General features: G+C 41.0%; 1 protein-coding gene across 1 annotated transcript in view; it reads right to left on the bottom strand.

The window, feature by feature from the left end:
• Positions 1-19,086, bottom strand: part of clcn6 (chloride channel 6) — a 34,618-nt gene extending 15,532 nt beyond the window's left edge. The window contains exons 1-21 of the mRNA XM_033969474.2: positions 18,997-19,086; positions 18,012-18,068; positions 17,827-17,892; positions 16,457-16,522; positions 16,318-16,384; positions 15,547-15,653; positions 14,498-14,624; positions 14,088-14,155; positions 10,830-10,888; positions 10,373-10,505; positions 10,171-10,284; positions 9,190-9,356; positions 8,787-8,895; positions 8,385-8,508; positions 6,390-6,543; positions 4,756-4,912; positions 4,350-4,456; positions 3,668-3,854; positions 3,165-3,322; positions 2,015-2,171; positions 784-891 (exon numbers count right to left, since the gene is read on the bottom strand). Coding sequence (XP_033825365.1) covers positions 784-891; positions 2,015-2,171; positions 3,165-3,322; positions 3,668-3,854; positions 4,350-4,456; positions 4,756-4,912; positions 6,390-6,543; positions 8,385-8,508; positions 8,787-8,895; positions 9,190-9,356; positions 10,171-10,284; positions 10,373-10,505; positions 10,830-10,888; positions 14,088-14,155; positions 14,498-14,624; positions 15,547-15,653; positions 16,318-16,384; positions 16,457-16,522; positions 17,827-17,892; positions 18,012-18,068; positions 18,997-19,071 — 2,367 coding nt within the window. The 5' untranslated portion in view covers positions 19,072-19,086. The remainder of the gene's footprint in view (positions 1-783; positions 892-2,014; positions 2,172-3,164; positions 3,323-3,667; positions 3,855-4,349; positions 4,457-4,755; positions 4,913-6,389; positions 6,544-8,384; positions 8,509-8,786; positions 8,896-9,189; positions 9,357-10,170; positions 10,285-10,372; positions 10,506-10,829; positions 10,889-14,087; positions 14,156-14,497; positions 14,625-15,546; positions 15,654-16,317; positions 16,385-16,456; positions 16,523-17,826; positions 17,893-18,011; positions 18,069-18,996) is intronic.
• Between the last annotated feature and the right edge of the window lie 125 nt (positions 19,087-19,211).

Below are 19,211 nucleotides of genomic sequence, written 5' to 3'. Positions count from 1 at the left end.
TTTTGAAAAGCTTCACTCTCTGGTTTCATATTTATGGAAAGGAAACCAGTTATGTGTCTCGATAGCTACTTTACAATGCCATAAATGTCCAGGTGGTCTTTCAGTGCAAAATTTCAAATACTACCGATGGTCTTTTGTTTTGTATCCATTTTCATCATGGTTTTGCCATGACATGCCAACAAGTGAATATTCATAAAAATGCATAGAAGCACATCAAGTTTATCCTCATTGATTAAGGGACTCCATTTACTCCTCTATTCCACTCAAACAAGCAAAGACTAATTTTGGCCCAATAATTACTCATCTGGACCTCCTGCTACTAATTTACTAGTCAGTTCGTATCATTGAAAAAGAATAAAAAATCATACAAAAATGGCATAAGAACAGTCCACTTTTCCAAACATCTCAACACAACAAATTGACTCAGACACTGGATCAATACCTTTCGTTTTATCATTAAAATAGAGCAGTGGCCTCAACCAAGTGTTATACATCTCCTTTATTCTGGTTGTCTGTTCAACCTAAATATGAGCTGGAGATTTAAGGCCGATAGCCAATACAATAACAGGTGCAAATATTGTCTCAAGATATCGACCAACTGATATATAGGCCAAATGATGATTAATTGATTAATCTCTAGTGGAAAGCTCCAAAATCTGGAAATATTAGGTCACTGTGTCAAAGCAAAGAATACGTTTACACCATAGACTTTTGCATAACAGACTTATGTCTTATGTAGGATTTATCCTTTAACAGAGCAGAATTGAGTTGAGCTGTGCGTACCACAATCATGCGAGGGTTGAGCTGGGTTAGGTCCACATCGTGGATGTCAGGGTAGCGGGGGTACTCCTCTGTCATCTCTGTGTATGACAGTCTGGGCTGAGAGGCATTCTGGAACATACAGCACACAGCTCAGTGAATAACGTATGATTGTGTGAATACAGCTGGAGGCACTGCTGTGTATGAAATTGTTACTCAACTTAGTTTTCTGAGCTTTGTTTTAACACAATCTGACCATAAAGAACTGACATAGTTGGAACTACAACAGGTGAGCTGATTGTGCTGTTAAACAAGTCACTCTCAAATAACAAGCTAGCTAGTAAGAGGTCACTGAAAAGTATCAGTTGTTACCAGCATGTCCAGGTGCATTAAGCATTATTTGAGAGGATTCTTAGTTTATGTTCTTATTTTATGTCAGTTTAACAGTTCCTATTTCAGTCTTCTATGAATTTCAGAAAATATTTGTAGAGGTCTAAACTACAGCCTCCTGTTTCATACAGAGTAAATTGCGTTTTTATCTGCCATTATTGATGGAATATTGATGAAATATCAAGCAGCAGTTTTTGAAATACCATTCAAGTCGCAAAATTGTTATTAACTTCGATGGCCATTTTAAAAGCAGACCTATTATACAAAATCAACTTTACAGAGCTTTTACCATGTTAAGTTGTTTTCCCTTCTCATTTACCCTCTCAAAGTTGTATTTGGAGCAATTTGTGCATGTTCTTTAATTGCTTATTTTTAATAAGCCATTCTGCTGATCTACCGCTGTTTTTGCTGCCACCGGCATTCTCCCACTGCTCTGTAAATAGGTACTTCTAATGTCTGTGTAATCCCTGTCATCCAGGAATGATCAATAGCAAAAGAAATTTTATTTTCTTAATCGGTGATACACTTAGGTTTTGGCAGCATCGCAGAGTCATTTTGATACAAATGAATAGCTATGCATAGTAGGGGCTCACAGTTGCAGGGATGTTTGTTATGATGACGTTTATGGTGATATCAGCTACCATTGGGCAGTTTTCTAACATGGAAGTCAGTGGACTTGTTTCTTTTACTTGTTTTAAAGGAATATTGTGATTTTAAAATGTGGAAAATACAACATAATGATCCACGGGTGTCAAAGTTTATAACTATATACGTAGCAAACACAAGCACAATAGGTCTGTTCTTATGAAACCTGGGATTGGAAGTGGGTAAATTGCATGTGTTAAAGCATGTGTTAAAGACTGACCGACTGGTTCTCGGAGTAGCAGGCACCGCGGAGCAGCAGGCTGACGAGCTGTGAGCGCAAAATGGTACCATGGAAAGTGAGAGGCCTGAAGCGCTCCTCCATGGTCCACTCCTCACTGGGTGACTGATCTGGGTACAGGTTTGGGTAGGGCATGTGCCTGGGCACACAGATGAGAACACACGTATATATGAGCAGGTCAAAATGTGGAAGTGTTTAACAAATAAGATAAGATATACCTTTATTAGTCCCACAGTGGGGAAATTACAGTATTGCACCGCACAGTTCAAGAACAGCAGGAAAATGGTAACATGCAATAAAAGAAGATAATAGATAATAGCTTCAAATAATTTAAAAATAAACTTAAAAAATAAACTAAAATAGATTCTAATGTAACACACCGTTTCTTATTATGTACAATAAGAGTAACAGTGCAGCATATAAACAGAATAAATCTCAGTAAAGTGACTTCAGTAGATTTACATGGTATTCAGTATTGCACATAGGTATAGTTGAATGACAATTAACAGACACAGTCAGGCTCTAGTACTTCAATAAGGTTTCTGGTACCGTCATCTGGCCCCTCACCTGGCCTTTGATAGTATGCCAGCTTTGGCCTGAACAGACAGCAGTAATGTAGATAGCACCTAGTGGATCGGTCAGTCTAAATGCGTAGCTTTAAATACTATTTATTTGTAGAAAAGAAGTTCACATTTGTGCTGACACTTGTATATAATATATACATTATACTATAATACTCTCCCAAGAATATAGAATATATTCTTTTGGATCCAAAAGTTTTCCTTTTTATTTTCTACTGTAATGGTACCTAGCCCTAGTAATACTATGCAAACGGCATGCTAAAATATTTTATGGTAATTACTCATGGAAACAGGACACAAGTTTATTCGGGTGTCTTTGTATCATGGTGATATGATTACGGTAATCCTATCCCCAGTAAATGGGCAAGAAATAATGAAACATGGTTAGCATTTTCTAGGTAGTAATGTAGAAATAAAGCCTCAAAATGCATGAACTGCCTGTTGTTCCAATTACCATGCCACTCCCATCGTATTACAGTGCTGTAAGCTAACATATGATGCCATAGCACTCAGAGTGTGAAAGTGCCAGTATGTATGCTGGTGGCACTGACCTGGTCTGGAGCATCTGCTGCAGCAGGTCCTCCCCCTCCTCAGGCTCAGGCTGTGGGGGCTGCTCGTCACACATGTTCCTCAGCTCACTGGATGGATAAGACTTCATGGACTGACAGCGGCGCCTCTGCTCCCCAGCCCGAGGCACCACACTGGACCTCTGTACACACAGCTCTATTATTATATTATTATTATATACCGAGCAAATATAGCTGTTATAATGAAAAACACTCTCCTCAGATGAGTGATTACATTCTGTTAAATATTCCACATCACGTGGAATAAACTGTCAAAGCTAGTGAGCCAACAAAAGTGGTGTACTGGTGTGTGGGGCTCGCGTTGAGATGCTGGTGTGGAGAGGCTGGCGTGGAGAGGCTGGCGTGGAGAGGCTGGCGTGGAGAGGCTGGAGTGTGAATCTGGTGTATGGAGAGCTTGGTTGTGTGGTGGGCCTGGGGTGTGTGGAGGGCCTGCTGTGAAGCCACTGTCTGGGGTCCTAAGGACTTACTTTAAAGTGGATGTTGTTGCTGACGAGTATATTGCCTTTTGTGAAGTCCCTCTGGTTATGGCGGTTTTCAGTTACCACGGGGAAGGCATGGTACACAGTGGTGCGCAGGATGCTGACCAAGGACTGCACACGTGTGTGGGGGTACACATACGTCAGGTTGGGCTCCATGATGTCACTGGCCGTCAGCCTAAACACAATTAACAGGATAACTTCAGCGACACTCCACAGAGGCCATAATACTTCTTCTGTCTGCAAATGGATGCAGACAGAAGACACATCTATAGCCTGTGCATTCTGGTTTATAGTCCTGGTTTATAGTCCTGGTTTAGTCCTGGTTTAGTCCTGGTTTAGTCCTGGTGCAGTCCAGTCCTGTGGTTCTCCCCGAGGTGTCTCCTTTTCCCACATTTTTTTTTTTGTTTTTATTATTTGAAGTTATAAACCATGAATGACAGTGCTATGGTGATACAAAGTACTCTAAAATGGAATATCATATCTAGCTTAATTAAAATTTCAAACTAAATATTCTAGCCGATGGTGTGGTGGTGGTATTGGTGGTGTTTGTGGTGATATTGGTTGTGGTGATGTTGGAGTTGGTGTCGGTGATGTTGGTGGTGGTGCTGGTGGAGGTGGTGGTAATGGTGGTGGTGCTGGTGGTGATGTTGGTGGTGTTGGCTAATCATACTTGTCCATCTCCACCTCTGTCTCCCACTCCAGCAGAGGGACCCCTCGCAGCTCGATGTGGATGTCGTAGATGCCCTTGTTAAACAAGTCTCCAGTCCACTTGGCCACCTGGTTTAAAAAATGTTCGTAGTGATATTAGTTCAGGTCAGAACCACAGATGGTGATTCAATATTTTTGGAACAAAATATTCAAATAAAAAAAAAAAAAATGCTGAACCTTAAAATGTTAATGGTATCTTCACATTTAAAGTGGAATTAAACACCTAAACTCCATTCCATTTCAAATAAAGCAAGTAAACAGAGCGGGGTCTGGAGGACTAAAGTGGAGAGTCAGCCTCCATTGGATATAGCGTTACAGTTGAAACATAAGATAAGCAAATAATGAAAACCCGTAGCACTGGCTTTTACCATGAGCGTGATCATGATGGGCAGTCCATATGTGATCTCGTTGGTGGACTCGATGAGGATGACTGTCAGGCTGATAGTCATCCGGACCACACCCCCTAGAAAAGCTGCTGCCCCAATCAAAGCGAAGGTCCCAGAGTACACGTGCATGTGAAGCTCTCTGACAACCAACCAGACAGCACAGTACAGTACAGTGACATACAACAGAATCAAATGCAATCATATTCAACAGGGATGCACAATTATTGACTAAATCATAATCAGAGTTATTTCGGTAAGAGTAAAGTCAAGACTTGGTGCACTGTGTAAGTTTTGTAATGGAGAGTCAGCCACCTACTACAGTTAACATCAGAACTGACTTTATCTTAACTATAACTTATCTTCTCCTTCTTCATTCTTTTAGCTAAGCTACTGATAACAACATAACCTGATGATAAGCCTGTTTGTTTCACTGGTGAGTGCAGACTGTATGCAAATCACGAGCCCAGAGAGTCCAGAAAAAGACATTCAAATTTGCATGTGCCTTATGTTTAATAATAATGTACTACAACAGTCCATAACATTGTGTGGCCAGTTACTTGTGATACCAATACCAGAAGACTTTAAATAGCAAACCATGTACAGTGGGGCAAAAAGTATTTAGTCAGCCATCAATTGTGCAAGTTCTCCCACTTAAAAAGATGAGAGTAATTTGCATAGGTACACTTCGGCTATGAGAGACAACATGAGAAAAAAATGTATTTAATTGATTTTTAAAGAATTTATTTGCAAATTATGGTGGAAAATAAGCATTTGGTCAATAAGAAAAGTTCATCTCAATACTTTGTTATATACCCTTTGTTGGCAAGAGGTTGACAGAGGTCAAATGTTTTCTATAAGTCTCCACAAGGTTTTCACACACTGTTGCTGGTAGTTTGGCCCATTCCTCCATGCAGATATCCTCTAAAGCAGCGATGTCTTGAGGCTGTCACTGGGCAACACGGAGTTTAAACTCCTTCCAAAGATTTTCTCCAGGCCATTTCTCCATTCTTCCAAAGGCCACTCCAGAACCTTGAAATGTTTCTTATGAAGCCACTTCTTCATTGCCCGGGCGGTCTGTTTGGGATCATTGGGATCATCAATCGTCCAGTTGAGCCAGAAATCTTACTTGTTTGTAGGTGACCAAATACTTATTTTACTGAGGAATTTACCAATTAATTCATTAAAAATCCTACAATGTGATTTCCTGGAATCTTTCTCTCCATTTTGTCTCTCATAGTTGAAGTGAACCTATGATGAAAATTAGAGGTCTCTCTGATCTTTTTAAGTGGGAGAACTTGCACAGTTGGTGGCTGACTAAATACCATTTCGCCCCACTGTATAAAGCTTACATTTAGACAATGGCTGTTAAATACATAAACATGTCCACACTGATGCATACTGATGACTATTGTGTTGTGTTTTGTGAAGTTCATGTCATGTTAGCGGTGTTAGTCTTGTTTCCTGTTTCACGTACTTACTAACCAGAAAATTATGTAAGGCCATGGAAAATCATTGACACTATCTAAGACCTTATGTCTGGGTGTAGAGTAACACACCCAGACATAAGACCAGTCCACATAGGAGTGATGCAGTGTGCACATGCAGCTGTGTCTCACACGTTAAGGACGTTGGCCACCAGGCGTCCGAAGGCGGCCCCACAGAGCAGAGAGGGCACGAACAGACCACTAGGCACAGAGACACCATAGGTCCAGCACGCCAGCACCAGGTACAGCACAAAGAAGACCGACAGGCTGAGAGGGCTGAACAGGCCTGCACACAGCATGCATGCACACACACGCACGCGCGCACACACACACGCACACACTTTTATTTAGCATTTTGTGAAAAATCCAGTCACTTTAACTCTCATTAGTCACTCTGGTCAGTTGAATTGTATGCATAATCCTAACCTTGACTTAATCTACTATAATGTGAGATATGTTTTAGATAGATTTGATCCTTGATTAGACAGAATAATTTCATTTCATTGTTCTGTCGTACTCTGTGGTTATAAAGGTTTTTAATCACATGTGCAATCGAATTATTGGTCATTTTTTCCATGAAAGATCAATCACTACAAAATGCCTACCTTGCCCTTTTGACTGAATATGTGGTACCACAACTGCAGGATCTTCAACCAACCATTATTTTCCAGCAAGATGGTGCCCCACCACATTGGGGTCTACATGTTTGTGAGTTCCTTAATCAAACATTTCCAGACAGTTGGATTGGAAGGGATGGACCAGTTCAGTGGCCACCACGTTCGCTAGATATCACACCTCTGGATTTCTTTCTGTGGGGCTATGTTTAAGATATCATGTATTGAACAAAGATAGGGGACATTAATGAACTAAAGCAAAAGATAACAGATGAGACTGCCACCACTGACGACTGAACATGGCAAGAAATCTATTACTGTCTTGATGTGCTTCGTACAATTAATGGTGCCCATATAGAGGTGTATTAAATGGGGTTTAAAAAAACAAACAAAAAAACTCTGGAAACCACAAGTACAATAGAACAAGTCTGATTAAGATATCCTATCGATTTCCTTTGCAATCATTTTTTTTTTTTATTGTAAAGAGTCTTTATGGACAGTCTGTACATCACCATTTCAATCTTGTTTGACAAATCCCCCAACTCTATCTCAATCTCAACCTCAGCAAATTTCTCTGTATGTGGGAGAGGAGGAGAGGAGGAGTGGAGCAGTGAAGGAGTGAAGGAGAGGGACAGAGGAGGAGTGGGACAGAGGAAGAGCAGGGCAGAGGAAGAGAAGGACAGAAGAGGAGAGGGACAGAGGAGGAGCGGGGCAGAGGAAGAGAAGGACAGAAGAGGAGAGGGACAGAGGAGGAGAGGAGGAGTGGAGCAGTGAAGGAGTGAAGGAGAGGGACAGAGGAGGAGTGGGACAGAGGAGGAACGGGACAGAGGAGGAGAAGGACAGAAGAGGAGAGGGACAGAGGAGGAGAGGAGCAGTGGAAGAGATGAAAAGTGGAAGAGAGGAGCAGTGGAAGAGAGGAGCAGTGGAAGAGAGGAGCAGTGGAAGAGAGGTCCAGTGGAAGAGAGGTCCAGTGGAAGAGAGGAGCAGTGGAAGAGAGGAGCAGTGGAAGAGAGGGACAGAGGAAGAGAGGGACAGAGCAAGAGAGGGACAGAGGAGGAGAGAGACAGAGGAGGAGAGGAGCAGTGGTGGGGTGGAGGAGTGGAGGAGAGGAGGAGTGGAGGAGAGGAGCAGTGGAAGAGAGGAGCAGTGGAGTGGAGCAATGGAGGAGTGGAGCAGTGGAGGAGAAGGACAGAGGAGGAGAGGAGCAGTGGAAGAGAGGAGCAGTGGAAGAGAGTGACAGAGGAGGAGAGGGACAGTGGAGGAGTGGAAGAGAGGAGCAGTGGAGGAGTGGGGCAGTGGAGTGGAGCAATGGAGTGGAGCAGTGGAGGAGAGGAGCAGTGGAGGAGAGGAGCAGTGGAGGAGAGGAGCAGTGGAGGAGAGGAGCAGTGGAGGAGAGGAGCAGTGGAGGAGAGGAGCAGTGGAAGAGAGGAGCAGTGGAAGAGAGGAGCAGTGGAAGAGAGGGACAGAGGAGGAGAGGAGCAGTGGAGGAGTGGAGGAGTTGAGGAGTGGTTACCATCCTGGTGGAAGAGCTGGTGGATGGCCTTCTCCTGGGGATTGAACAGCAGTGTGGCCATGTCGTTGTAGGTGCTGTTGGGGCAGAAGTACTGGCGCACGGATGAGTTAGTGCTGTCCCCAGCCTGGAACACAGGCAAATGTCAGCCTGGGCACTGGGGGATAACACTGAGGGACAAACAATGTTTTGCAAAAGCAGATGGCTGCAAATGTCTTTTGGGTTTGTTTTCAAAGAAAAGTTGTCAAAATATAAGCATCTACAGGAACAAACAATACAATTGCAAGAAATCAAACCTCTATGGAGGTATACCAGACACAACATTCTCTGTAAAGACTCCACTGAGAGAATTGTCAGTCTAACCATACCCAGCTGTAGAAGACAGTGTGAATGTGTCATACATACTGTTGTGTTATGTGGACGGGTGTGCAGCTCTAGGCATTCTCCCACCAACATGGAGCAGGCAAAGATGAGCAATGATGTTACCATGGAGACCAGCAGGCTCTCCAGCACCCTAGGCACAGACATGTGAAGAGTGGAGTTTAGACCTCTGTCAGATGGGGCTCACCTGGCAGGGCTCGCCTGACAACCCACCCTGACAGGGCTCACCTGACTACCCATTCCTGACAGGACTCAGCTGATCACCCACCCTGACAGGGCTCACCTGACCACCCTCTCCTGACAGGGCTCACCTGATCACCTGTTTCTGACAGGGCTCACCTGCCTGACATGGCTCACCAAACCCCCGCTGCCCGTGCCCGACAGTGCTCACCAGCCTAACATGGCTCACCTGTCTTACAGGGCTCACCTGACTCCCCGCGCCTTAGGGTGGATGTGCTTCATACGATACTTGGCCAGAAACTTGTTCATGCAGTTGAAGAGTGCCCCCAGCAGGCCCCCCACCACCCCCATTAGCACAAAGAAGGCCAAGTCCACGGCGGTCCACAGGTGGCACTGCTTGTCTCCATCAACACACTGTAAAACAAAGATGAATCCGTTTCAGAAACTGTATTCCTCACAGTTTACTCCTCACAGATTTCTCCTTAAAGACAGATTACTCCTCACAGACCGTTTACTCCTCATAGACCGTTTTTTCCAGCGATTCTAACTCACACAGATGAATGCTGTCGTTGTTTTCCTTGGGCAAGACACTTAACCCACCTTGCCCTCAGTGTCTGCGTACACTGGTGTGTGAATGTGTGTGTGAATGGGTGAGTGGTTCCTTGTTGTAAAGCGCTTTGAGTGCCTTGAAAGTAGAAAAGCGCTATAGAAAAATGTGACCATTTACTCCTCACAGACAGTTTACTCCTCATTTCCTCCTCACAGACAGTTTACTCCTCACAGACAATTTACTCCTCAGTTTACTCCTCACAGACATGTTACACCTCAGTCAGGTTACACCTCATAGTTTACTCCTCGCAGGCAGTTTACTCCTCATTTCCTCCTCACAGACAGTTTACTCCTCACAGACAATTTACGCCTCAGTTTACTCCTCAGTTTACTCCTCAGTTTACTCCTCAGTTTACTCCTCAGTTTACTCCTCAGTTTACTCCTCAGTTTACTCCTAACAGACAGGTTACACCTCACAGTCAGGTTACACCTCACAGTTTACGCCTCGCAGACAATTTACTCCTCGCAGGCATTTTACTCCTCATTTCCTCCTCACAGACAGCTTACGCCTCATAGTTTACTCCTTGCAGACAGTTTACTTTTCGCAGTTTACTTCTAGCAGACAGGTTACGCCTCAGTTGACTCCTTGCAGACTGTTTACTCCACACAGACAGTTTACCTTGAATTCTCCAAAGTTGAGCAGCCCAGGCAGCTGGAAGGAGCCCCACTTATTAAAGTAGATCCCTGAACGAAAGAAGTTCAGAGTGAAAGTGGCCGACATGGAACAGAAAAGCTGAAGCACAACAAGACAAAATGAGTAAAAAACTTATTTCAAATAAATCATGTAGGGAATCTTTTTAGTATGGAGCTATGGCACATACCACTTTCCAGGTGAGGGCCTGGTTCCAGAAGGAAGAGCCCTCCTCCAAACTGAAGAGAGTGCCCCCTATAGGGGCCCCAAAAGCAGCAGCCACCCCAGCAGCTGCTCCGGCCGACACAAAGTCCCGTTTATCTCTGAAGGGACAGACACGAGATTCAAATATAATATAGTGATACAAAGAAGTAAAAGGACATTTGTGTGTATCCAAGTGATGCTGGAAATCACTTAAGATATGAATGATCTGATTTGTACTGCTCCCCTTGTGGATGAGTTTTTACTAAATTCAAATGAACTTATTTGGAGAATTGGCCTTAAAACATAAACAGAGTTTATCGGCTTTTGGTTTCTCTGGATTTTTAACAATCTGCATCCTCCATGAAAAACCCATATCAGTCAAACTCTACTTCACAGCCAGACCTGGAGAAGTGCAGTTTAAACTAGCCCCACACTGTACAGACCTGTCACTGCGGAAGTAGGGGAAGTCAAACTTGATCCACTTAAACGTGATGCTCTGAAACTGAGAGAAGAGGACAGTATTCACTAAACAGTATATCATTATATCAGTGTAGTGGGAATGACAAACAGTAGATAAAGGTTAAACAGTCATCCCAAATTGGCTATTGTTGAAGTCATGTCAATAATAAGCAAAGAAGTAAAACTGATGGATTATTCTGGAGATGGCCATCACTGACCTAAGCATCAACGTGATCGTTTCAGCATTGTCATACTGTATAAATATAAAACAGTCTAATTGGATTTCTTCTGAATATTAATTATAAACACAAAGACATAAACACACTAAGTTGTTCCATTATGTTCAATGAAAACATTATCATGATCTGTTATTAAATACTTTAAAGGTAATGAAGGGTGGGTATAGGGAGAGCCACTAAGGCTGCATCTCAAAGGTTTCATTCTGTCTTATTATGTATAAAATCTAAATTGTTGCTTGGAAGAAATGTAAAATTATAACATTGAGTATCTTGACTACTAAAATAGCAAACTAGGGCTGCAAAATTAATCAAAATAAATTTTTCCCACCTATTAATTTTTATTATTATTTTTTTTTTTACATCTGTTGTGATTTCAATAGTCATATTGGAAATAAAGAGGACTCTATAAGTGATAGACAATGTTCCACCTCGAGTGGCGTTAGATCTCATTTGTAACAGTCATGGTGATTAATTTCTTGATTTCCTGAGAGATTCAAAGTGTTGTGTTTTGAACAGCAGGCTTAATGTGAATGATGATAATTTTACTTCTGTTTCAGTTCAAGGTAAAGCACTAATGGATTATATAGTGACATCGCATGACTGTTTGGAGTCTTGTCTTTGTTTTAAAGTGATGACAGCCACAGATCTTATGGACCAAAATGCAGCAGCATGTCTTCCTCTTATTGGAGATAGCTGCCATCTACCGGACCATTCCTTATTGCTGTTGACTTTTCAAGTGGGCACTCAAATAACACAAGAAAATAGCCCTATTAGTTTGCCCAAAAGGAGACTAGGACTGCTCCCTGACATCTTTCTTGCATCTACTAATTGTCAAATGACATTACTTGAGTTAATGGACAAATTAGAAATGTGCAAAAATGTGCAAAATGATGTATATAAATGCTAAATCAAAATAAACAGGATTTGAGAGACAATTATAATAATTTACAAAAGAAGATTTTGAAAAGGCCAAGCACTAAAAATAGATAATCTTAAGACAAGTAACCCACAACAATTTTGGAAAATGATAAATCAACTGCGTCCTCAAAAAGTTAAGAGCAATAAATTAAGTGATTAAAAAATGGGAAGATAAAGAGATCTTTATGCTGGTGACTGTCTTCTTCTGATTTTGATCCGATTTTTTGAGAGATTTCAGTTAAAATAAAAGAGGATCTATTGTCAATTATGAGGCATTCAAATATGCTCCTAAACTTTAATATTACCTTGGAGGAAGTAAGCAATGCTCTGAATAAGGCAAAACTAAGGGGAGTAGAAGAAATTCCAAATGAAGTGTTAAAGTGTCCACATCTTTTGAATGTTCTTTTCTGTTTATTTAATCTTTGTTTTGAATATGGTACTGTCCCCTCAACATGGCATAAATACATAATCATACCCATTCCTAAATTGGCAAAAGATGACACCAAAGTGCCGCTTAATTATAGAGGAATCAGTTTTTACAGTTTATAAAATCTATTCCTAAATGCCAGATTGACACAGACACAGAATTGTTGGAGGATGAGAAAAATGTTTTTAGAAAACAGAGCTTGTATTCATCGTATTTACATAGTTTCAACCATAATGAGAACTCGACTGTCTGAAAATAAGCCCAATTTTGTTTGTTTTGTTGTGGACATTTTGATCTATGGCTCACACAGAAGAGTATGCTTTGATTTTTGACAGTGGGGTAAAAATCCTTGCTGCTTCAGCCAGCTGAGCTCTAGGTTCTGTGATTAACAAGGTGGAAATGTGTAAAGATCTTGGTTATAAAACATATTCTAAGTTGTACGAGGTCTGTGTATCTCCCGTTCTAAACTATGCTCCTGGTGTGGGGTGGGACAGACAAGCGTTCAGCCTTGGATGCTGTGGAAAACAGAGCTATCCGCTGTTTCTTGGGAGTGCACAAGTTTGTCTCAGTTTTGGCAGCACAGGGTGATTAGATATTGGAATCTGATTATTAATCTACCTGATAATAGAGTATCTTAAAAGGTCTTTGAGTAGAGTAAACCCAAGTAACCCTGAGTAGAAGAGCTACGAGCTGTTTTTGCTGAAGCACAACTTCAGTATGTATTCCATAACAATTTGCCATGCAGCATCAACAGAATAAGAGCAAAACTGGTGTCCTATTATGAAGAGCAATGGCTGAATCTGATCTTGGCTAAACCCAAGTTGCGAACATATATTCAATTAAAGGATACTTTTAATACTGAATTTTATGTCAGACCAAATTTGAGCAGGAATCAAAGATCATTGATGGCACAGCTGAATACAGGGATCCTTCCCCTGGACTTAAAAACTGGGAAGTTTTCTCAAGCCCCTGAAGAGGAAAGACTTTTTGGTTTAGGTGAGTTGGGAGAAGTGGAAAGTGAAGCTACTTTTTTTGTTGTAATGTCCATTTCGTGATGAATTTAGAAATCTTTTATTTGATGAAATGTTCACCTAATGCCCTGATATGTTCTGGTGTAATGACGACAAGATGCAACGGTTGTTTCTAATGTTTATAAGTTAGCATCATTTCTCTGTAAAGCGAAAACGAAGCGGCAAATGAGTTTGTTTAAATGAGTCCATTGGTGTTTGTAACACACACTTGGCAGATGGCCTATCGTAGTTTAAAGGGCTCTGCCTTTTTTGTAGACAAGACACAATAATAAAATAGATTTACCACAATTTCCTACACAAATAAAAAAAATCTCCAGTTTTATTCTGCATAAAAACTGCTAAACCTGTATGTTAGATCTGTACCTAAATGTTCTGAAATATGATTCTTGTATTAGTTTGTCAGTTCATATTTCAGTCTTCTTTAGTTAATTCTTCTGGACACAATTAAAATGTGAACTTTGAACTGAATCCTATTATTAAAAGATAAATCGCAAAACTTATCACAATAAAAAAAAACAGCAAATACATTTCCCCAAAATTGTGCAACCCTGAAACAAACGATCCAAAAGCAGCAAAAAGGGCTGATTACAAATTTTAACTTGCTGTAGAGTTTTAGTGGTGTCTGACCTGAGGCAGCCCGGCTCCCACAATAGCCCCACTGTGGATCATGGGCCCCTCTTTTCCCACAAACAGCCCTGTGGAACAGACACAAGGGGGCGTCACAAACAGCAGAAAGGAGCAGACAGAAGAGCACACAGAGGAGCAGAAATGGAAGAGCAGAGCCAGAAGAGCAGAGCCAGAGGAGCAGAGATAGAGGAGCTGAACCAGAGGAACAGACAAGAGCAGACATGGAGGAGCTGAGCTATAGGAGCTGAACCAGACGAGTAGACAGAGGAGCAGAGAGGAAAGAGCAGAGCCAGAAGAGCAGAGCCAGAAGAGCAGCGATAGAGGAGCTGAACCAGAGGATCAAACAAGAGCTGTGCCTGAGGAGCAAATAGAGGAGCACACAGGAGCACACAGAGGGGGCAGAAACTTACCTCCAGCCACACTCAGCACGACACCAGCCACTTTACACAAGAAGGTCCGTAGCCGCACGATGCCCGGGATCTTGACTCCGTTCAGGTAACTCTTGATTTCTGGGATCCCTGAGCCTGCAGCCACCGGCTAATAGAGCACACTGGTGTCACATTATTAGGTACAGACAGGGCTTAATTTGTCAGAACAGGTCACAACAGGATCTGGCAATTGTTAAGAGTGCGTTCCGGAAACTGTGTTCTTTGTTCCGGTAACTACACTGGAGTTAAACCTTTATGTTTAACTTTATAAACTTTTATAAGATCTTGAATAATATAAATACAGGCATTTGTGTTTTACATGCCCTGACACCGCGGTCTGAATGCAGCTTTAGAGTCAGATCATGATTTCAATTTGATCACGATTCATGTTTTCTTTTATTCAGTCTTTAAGAGCTAACTGAAGCCTCTGCTGTTTCTGAAAGTTTACTCTTCACTGTGATTGAGTGAATGACAGGTGGATATAATCCGAGCTGAGATCAGAGATCGAAGCTGACCAATAGGAATGGGTAGTCTGTTTTTTTGGGGTTTTTTACCATAGAGCATAGTACCCTGTAGTAATCATGGGCAATAATCTAACAGAATATCAATCATCTCTTGTGGAATACATTTCACCTGCTGTACACCCTGTTCATATACTGGACTGTACACAATAATAGTCATAATAAGAGTTGTGCTTAAGTCTTTTTTCTAATATTTATTTATTCTGATTTTTGAGTGCTTATTTCTATTCTCTTCCATTCATAAACTGCGTTGCAACACTGAAATTTCCCCATTGTGTGACAAATAAAGATCATCTTATGTTATCAGGGTAGGGTTGAGTTCATGGGACATAAAACCCTTATTAAACAGAGAAGTAGGGAATCACGATATGGCAATACAACCAAAATGAGAGATCATCACAGGGATTAGATCACAATTTTGTTTTTATTGTCATATCGCCCTACCCTGAATAGGCTTAATAAATGTTTTGTTCATGTTCAAAGAGTGTGCAAGTGTAAGACAGGGGTGACCTGGATAAGGACCAGCACACTGGCCAGGAGTACATAGGTCAAGTTGAAGGCCAGCAGCTCGAGTAGGGACAGAGCCAGGCAGCCTCTGTCTGTGCAGCGCTCCACAGCTGAGACAGGGGGCTAAGGAATGTGGCACACATCACAGGGGCATGCTTGTTTTAAAACAAGATTTTTCACTGATTTGAGCAATAATTCTAAATCACAATGAAAATGATAATAAATGCACAGCCCTAAGCAGGTTTTAGTCAGGATTAAGCCAATTTTTTTTTTATTTAGTCCTATTGATACTTTGAAGCTGATGTCATCAATATTCCCTGGGGGTGTGATACTAACTGCTCTGTCTGAAGCTCTGTTACTCATGTTAGATTTTAATCTGAGCTTTATTTTAACAGAATTTGATCATAAAGAACTGATTTAGCAGGACCTACAACAGGTGAGCTGATTTGTCCTCTTAAACAAGTCTCTTACACTTAAAATTACAGTCACAAGCTAGCTAGCATTAGCCAACAGTGTTTCAGTTAGTGTTCTGTTAGTGTGAGTTAATGTTGAAGATGACATTCTATTGTCTAAAGAAAGACAATAAGAACCAGTATTGAGTATCAAGCCTATTCCTTGATATCAAAAAAGAGTTTGAAACGTTACCATTGTGTCAACATTAGATAGTCAGCACTTTAAGTCATAAATGTAACATGAGAAGTTTATGGATCTTAGATGCCCTAGCATTGCGCATTTGTGTAAGATATGACATGTATGGCTTGTATGAAAGGATACACTCTCCAACCACGTTGAGTTTGAGTTGAGTAAAAATATGAACGAAGAAATCCACAAATACTCCCACCTGAAAAACACCAGAAAATCAACCCCCAGCAGAGATCTAAAAGTGTGTGCAGGAATGCTCAAGAAGCCCTACCAGCCCCACTGTCACACCGATGGCAAACACCAGGACCCAGCGCACGGCCTCATACTTCCTGGCTTTCTGCAGAGGATAAAATCAGAATCACAAAATATTGGGCAATAATTGAAATACTGATTTTTTTTAGGTTACTGTCAAACATTCTTCATACACAGATTATATTATTATATAGAATTATTAGTAAAGTTTTGCATTCTCATGTTTAATGTACATTAGAAAAGAATCAGTGTCGCTTTCATTCAGAATGTAAATAATAACTGGATTTAAAGGGATTGTTTTTATCCCCAACATATTCTAACCTTTTAGTGCAATAAAATTACAAAGACAGCAGTGACAACATTAAGTATTAAACACTCTCATATCCTTATATTAGTGTGGAATAAATGTGAAAACATTACATTTGTATTCCATTTACATTTTCATTTGTTAATTAATATTTTTGTTTTTTCTCCATTTTTTTGGCACAGACCTACATAAATGTAGAATATGAAGATATTTCAAGAACATAAATAATAAAATATAACTCAAACTGTGTTAACCATGACTCATATACTCAGATTTCAGGAATTTTCAAAGTCAAACAGAAATATATACGGGAATTAAAAGGGCGTAAATCCTTCACTTTAGTAGGAGTGATCCACAGAAGCCCAAAACCTACATTTATCCAAATAAACTTGAATATCTGTGCTATCACCATCAGTCAAGAGAATAACATAAAAGTTGTCATTGCCAGATGTGACCACTGGGGCTTGATGGTGAAAAAGTTTAAGGCATTGAGGTCAACAAGTCTGGTATTTAAGGGGACAGACTCCAAAAAACGTGTATATACGCAGTGTGTTCTATTTGTCTCTGTGTGTTCTGTGTGTGCGTCAGGGGCTGTGGTCTCAAACCACCTCAGACTGATGAAGAGGTGTCTTATCTGAGCACATAGGACAATCACACTCAAAACAGGCAGTTTGGAGACTATAGAACCAACCTGACACACTCAGACAAACTGCCAAACTTTAAACAAAGTCTAGCTTCAAAAGGATGAGACAGGTTTGGTTTAGTTTCACAAGGTTAAGATGTCCTCTTTGGTGGAAGGGGCATTAAATGTAGAATTATATAAGTGGGGTTTGGGATTATAGTAAAAAAAAGACATATACATACATACATATACACACATATATATATGTGTGTTTTTTTAATTATTATTATTATTATTTTCCAAATTATTTTCCAAATTTCCAAGTTAAAGTTTTTGTGGAAAATTTTCCAGGAATTTTCTGCCCCTTTGCAACCCTCTTTGCAAACCTCTAATTGATAATTGTAGTAATTGCAATTAATGTGATTAATTACACTCTCTTCCTCCCCTGCTCTGATCTTACCTCGTTGGTGATCCCCTCCAGGACCTCCACATATGGCTCATTGATGCAGCGGTCATAATCCAAGCTCTGCATGAGGAAACAAGTGGAGACTTTCACTTCCACTCCTCACACTTCCTTTGACTCAGTCTGACTCAATCCGAATCCTGCCAAAACATCAGCTATGGACTGTTGCTGTGTGCACATACCTCGTAGTCTTTCCTGGGAAGGATTTCATCTTCACTTTGAAACTCTCCAAGGATTGTCTGCAAACAAAGTAACAGTTGTTTTATTTCTGAACAAAACAATTTTTGCCAGCCATAACCTACCAGTCAGTCTCTACCAACTGTGGTGGGCAAAAGTGGTCATGCCTACAATAAGTTAAAGGAAATATACGTAAGATTTTTAATAAACATAAATCTGACCTAACTGTGCTCAAATCAAATATTGCTTTTACTAATAACAGCTGCAATGCCGATTTATTCGTAATTACAAAACATTGGACATGATGGCCAAGTTGATCATGTTATTTGGTGTTTTTAGTTCTCAAGATGATTTGAAATCAATCAGAAAGCAGAATGGGTATCACATGAGTCTCTCATTTGGGTTGCCAGTTTCAATGCTGAAATTCAGTTGGTTTAAACCTAAAAGGACTCTCGCTAATCTGAATGGTCTCTACCTAAAGTCAGTCATTAATCGGTGCTACAGCAGCCTCTGCAGCTCAGTGAGTATATTCTGGAGGTTCTGAGCTTTCACATGAGGCATGGCCTGTCCATATACTGAGAAAAAAGTTGTATGCGTCCTCCATCTGCAAATTAGGGCACTGGCAGCACAGTTTCAGTTGCCATTGTAATACCCTTTTTAAAACTGTAAAAGCTCAGGCTACATACTGTAACTATATATACATACATACATACAGACAGACAGAATTTAGACATCATGATGCAAATGGTGGACAGCTGATGAGTAGAATAAAAGAAGGAGGATACGCACACACGCACACATGCATACACGTGAAACAAATAACACGGTTCTACCTGAAGCTATTAGCCTGAGTAACTATAGAAGTAACTGTCAGTGATGTAGTGTCAGCTTAATACTCAGCCCCAGGGTGCGGCCAGGCTGTCTAAAGAGCAGGCCGCCTCTGGTCCCTCTGTGTCCGGGGACAACATTCACAGATACCGCTGTACGTACCAGTTCTTCAGGTGTACGCGTCTCTGCTTCTCTGCAGCAGCACTTACAACAAAAACAGTGCCCACAACACGCCATCTTCTGCGCGCTGCCTTCACGGACGCACAGAATTTATATTGACGTTATTTTCAGTTTAAGGGGAGCAATGAAAATTATTTCGTGTAATTTTAACAATAGGACCGTGTTACAACAAATAATGGACATGTGAAAACTGAGCT

The sequence above is a fragment of the Periophthalmus magnuspinnatus genome, chromosome 7 (assembly GCF_009829125.3).
Source record: "Periophthalmus magnuspinnatus isolate fPerMag1 chromosome 7, fPerMag1.2.pri, whole genome shotgun sequence".
NCBI lineage: Eukaryota > Metazoa > Chordata > Actinopteri > Gobiiformes > Gobiidae > Periophthalmus > Periophthalmus magnuspinnatus.
Note: the sequence above shows the minus strand (reverse complement) of the source record. Positions and strands in the feature narration are given on the sequence as shown.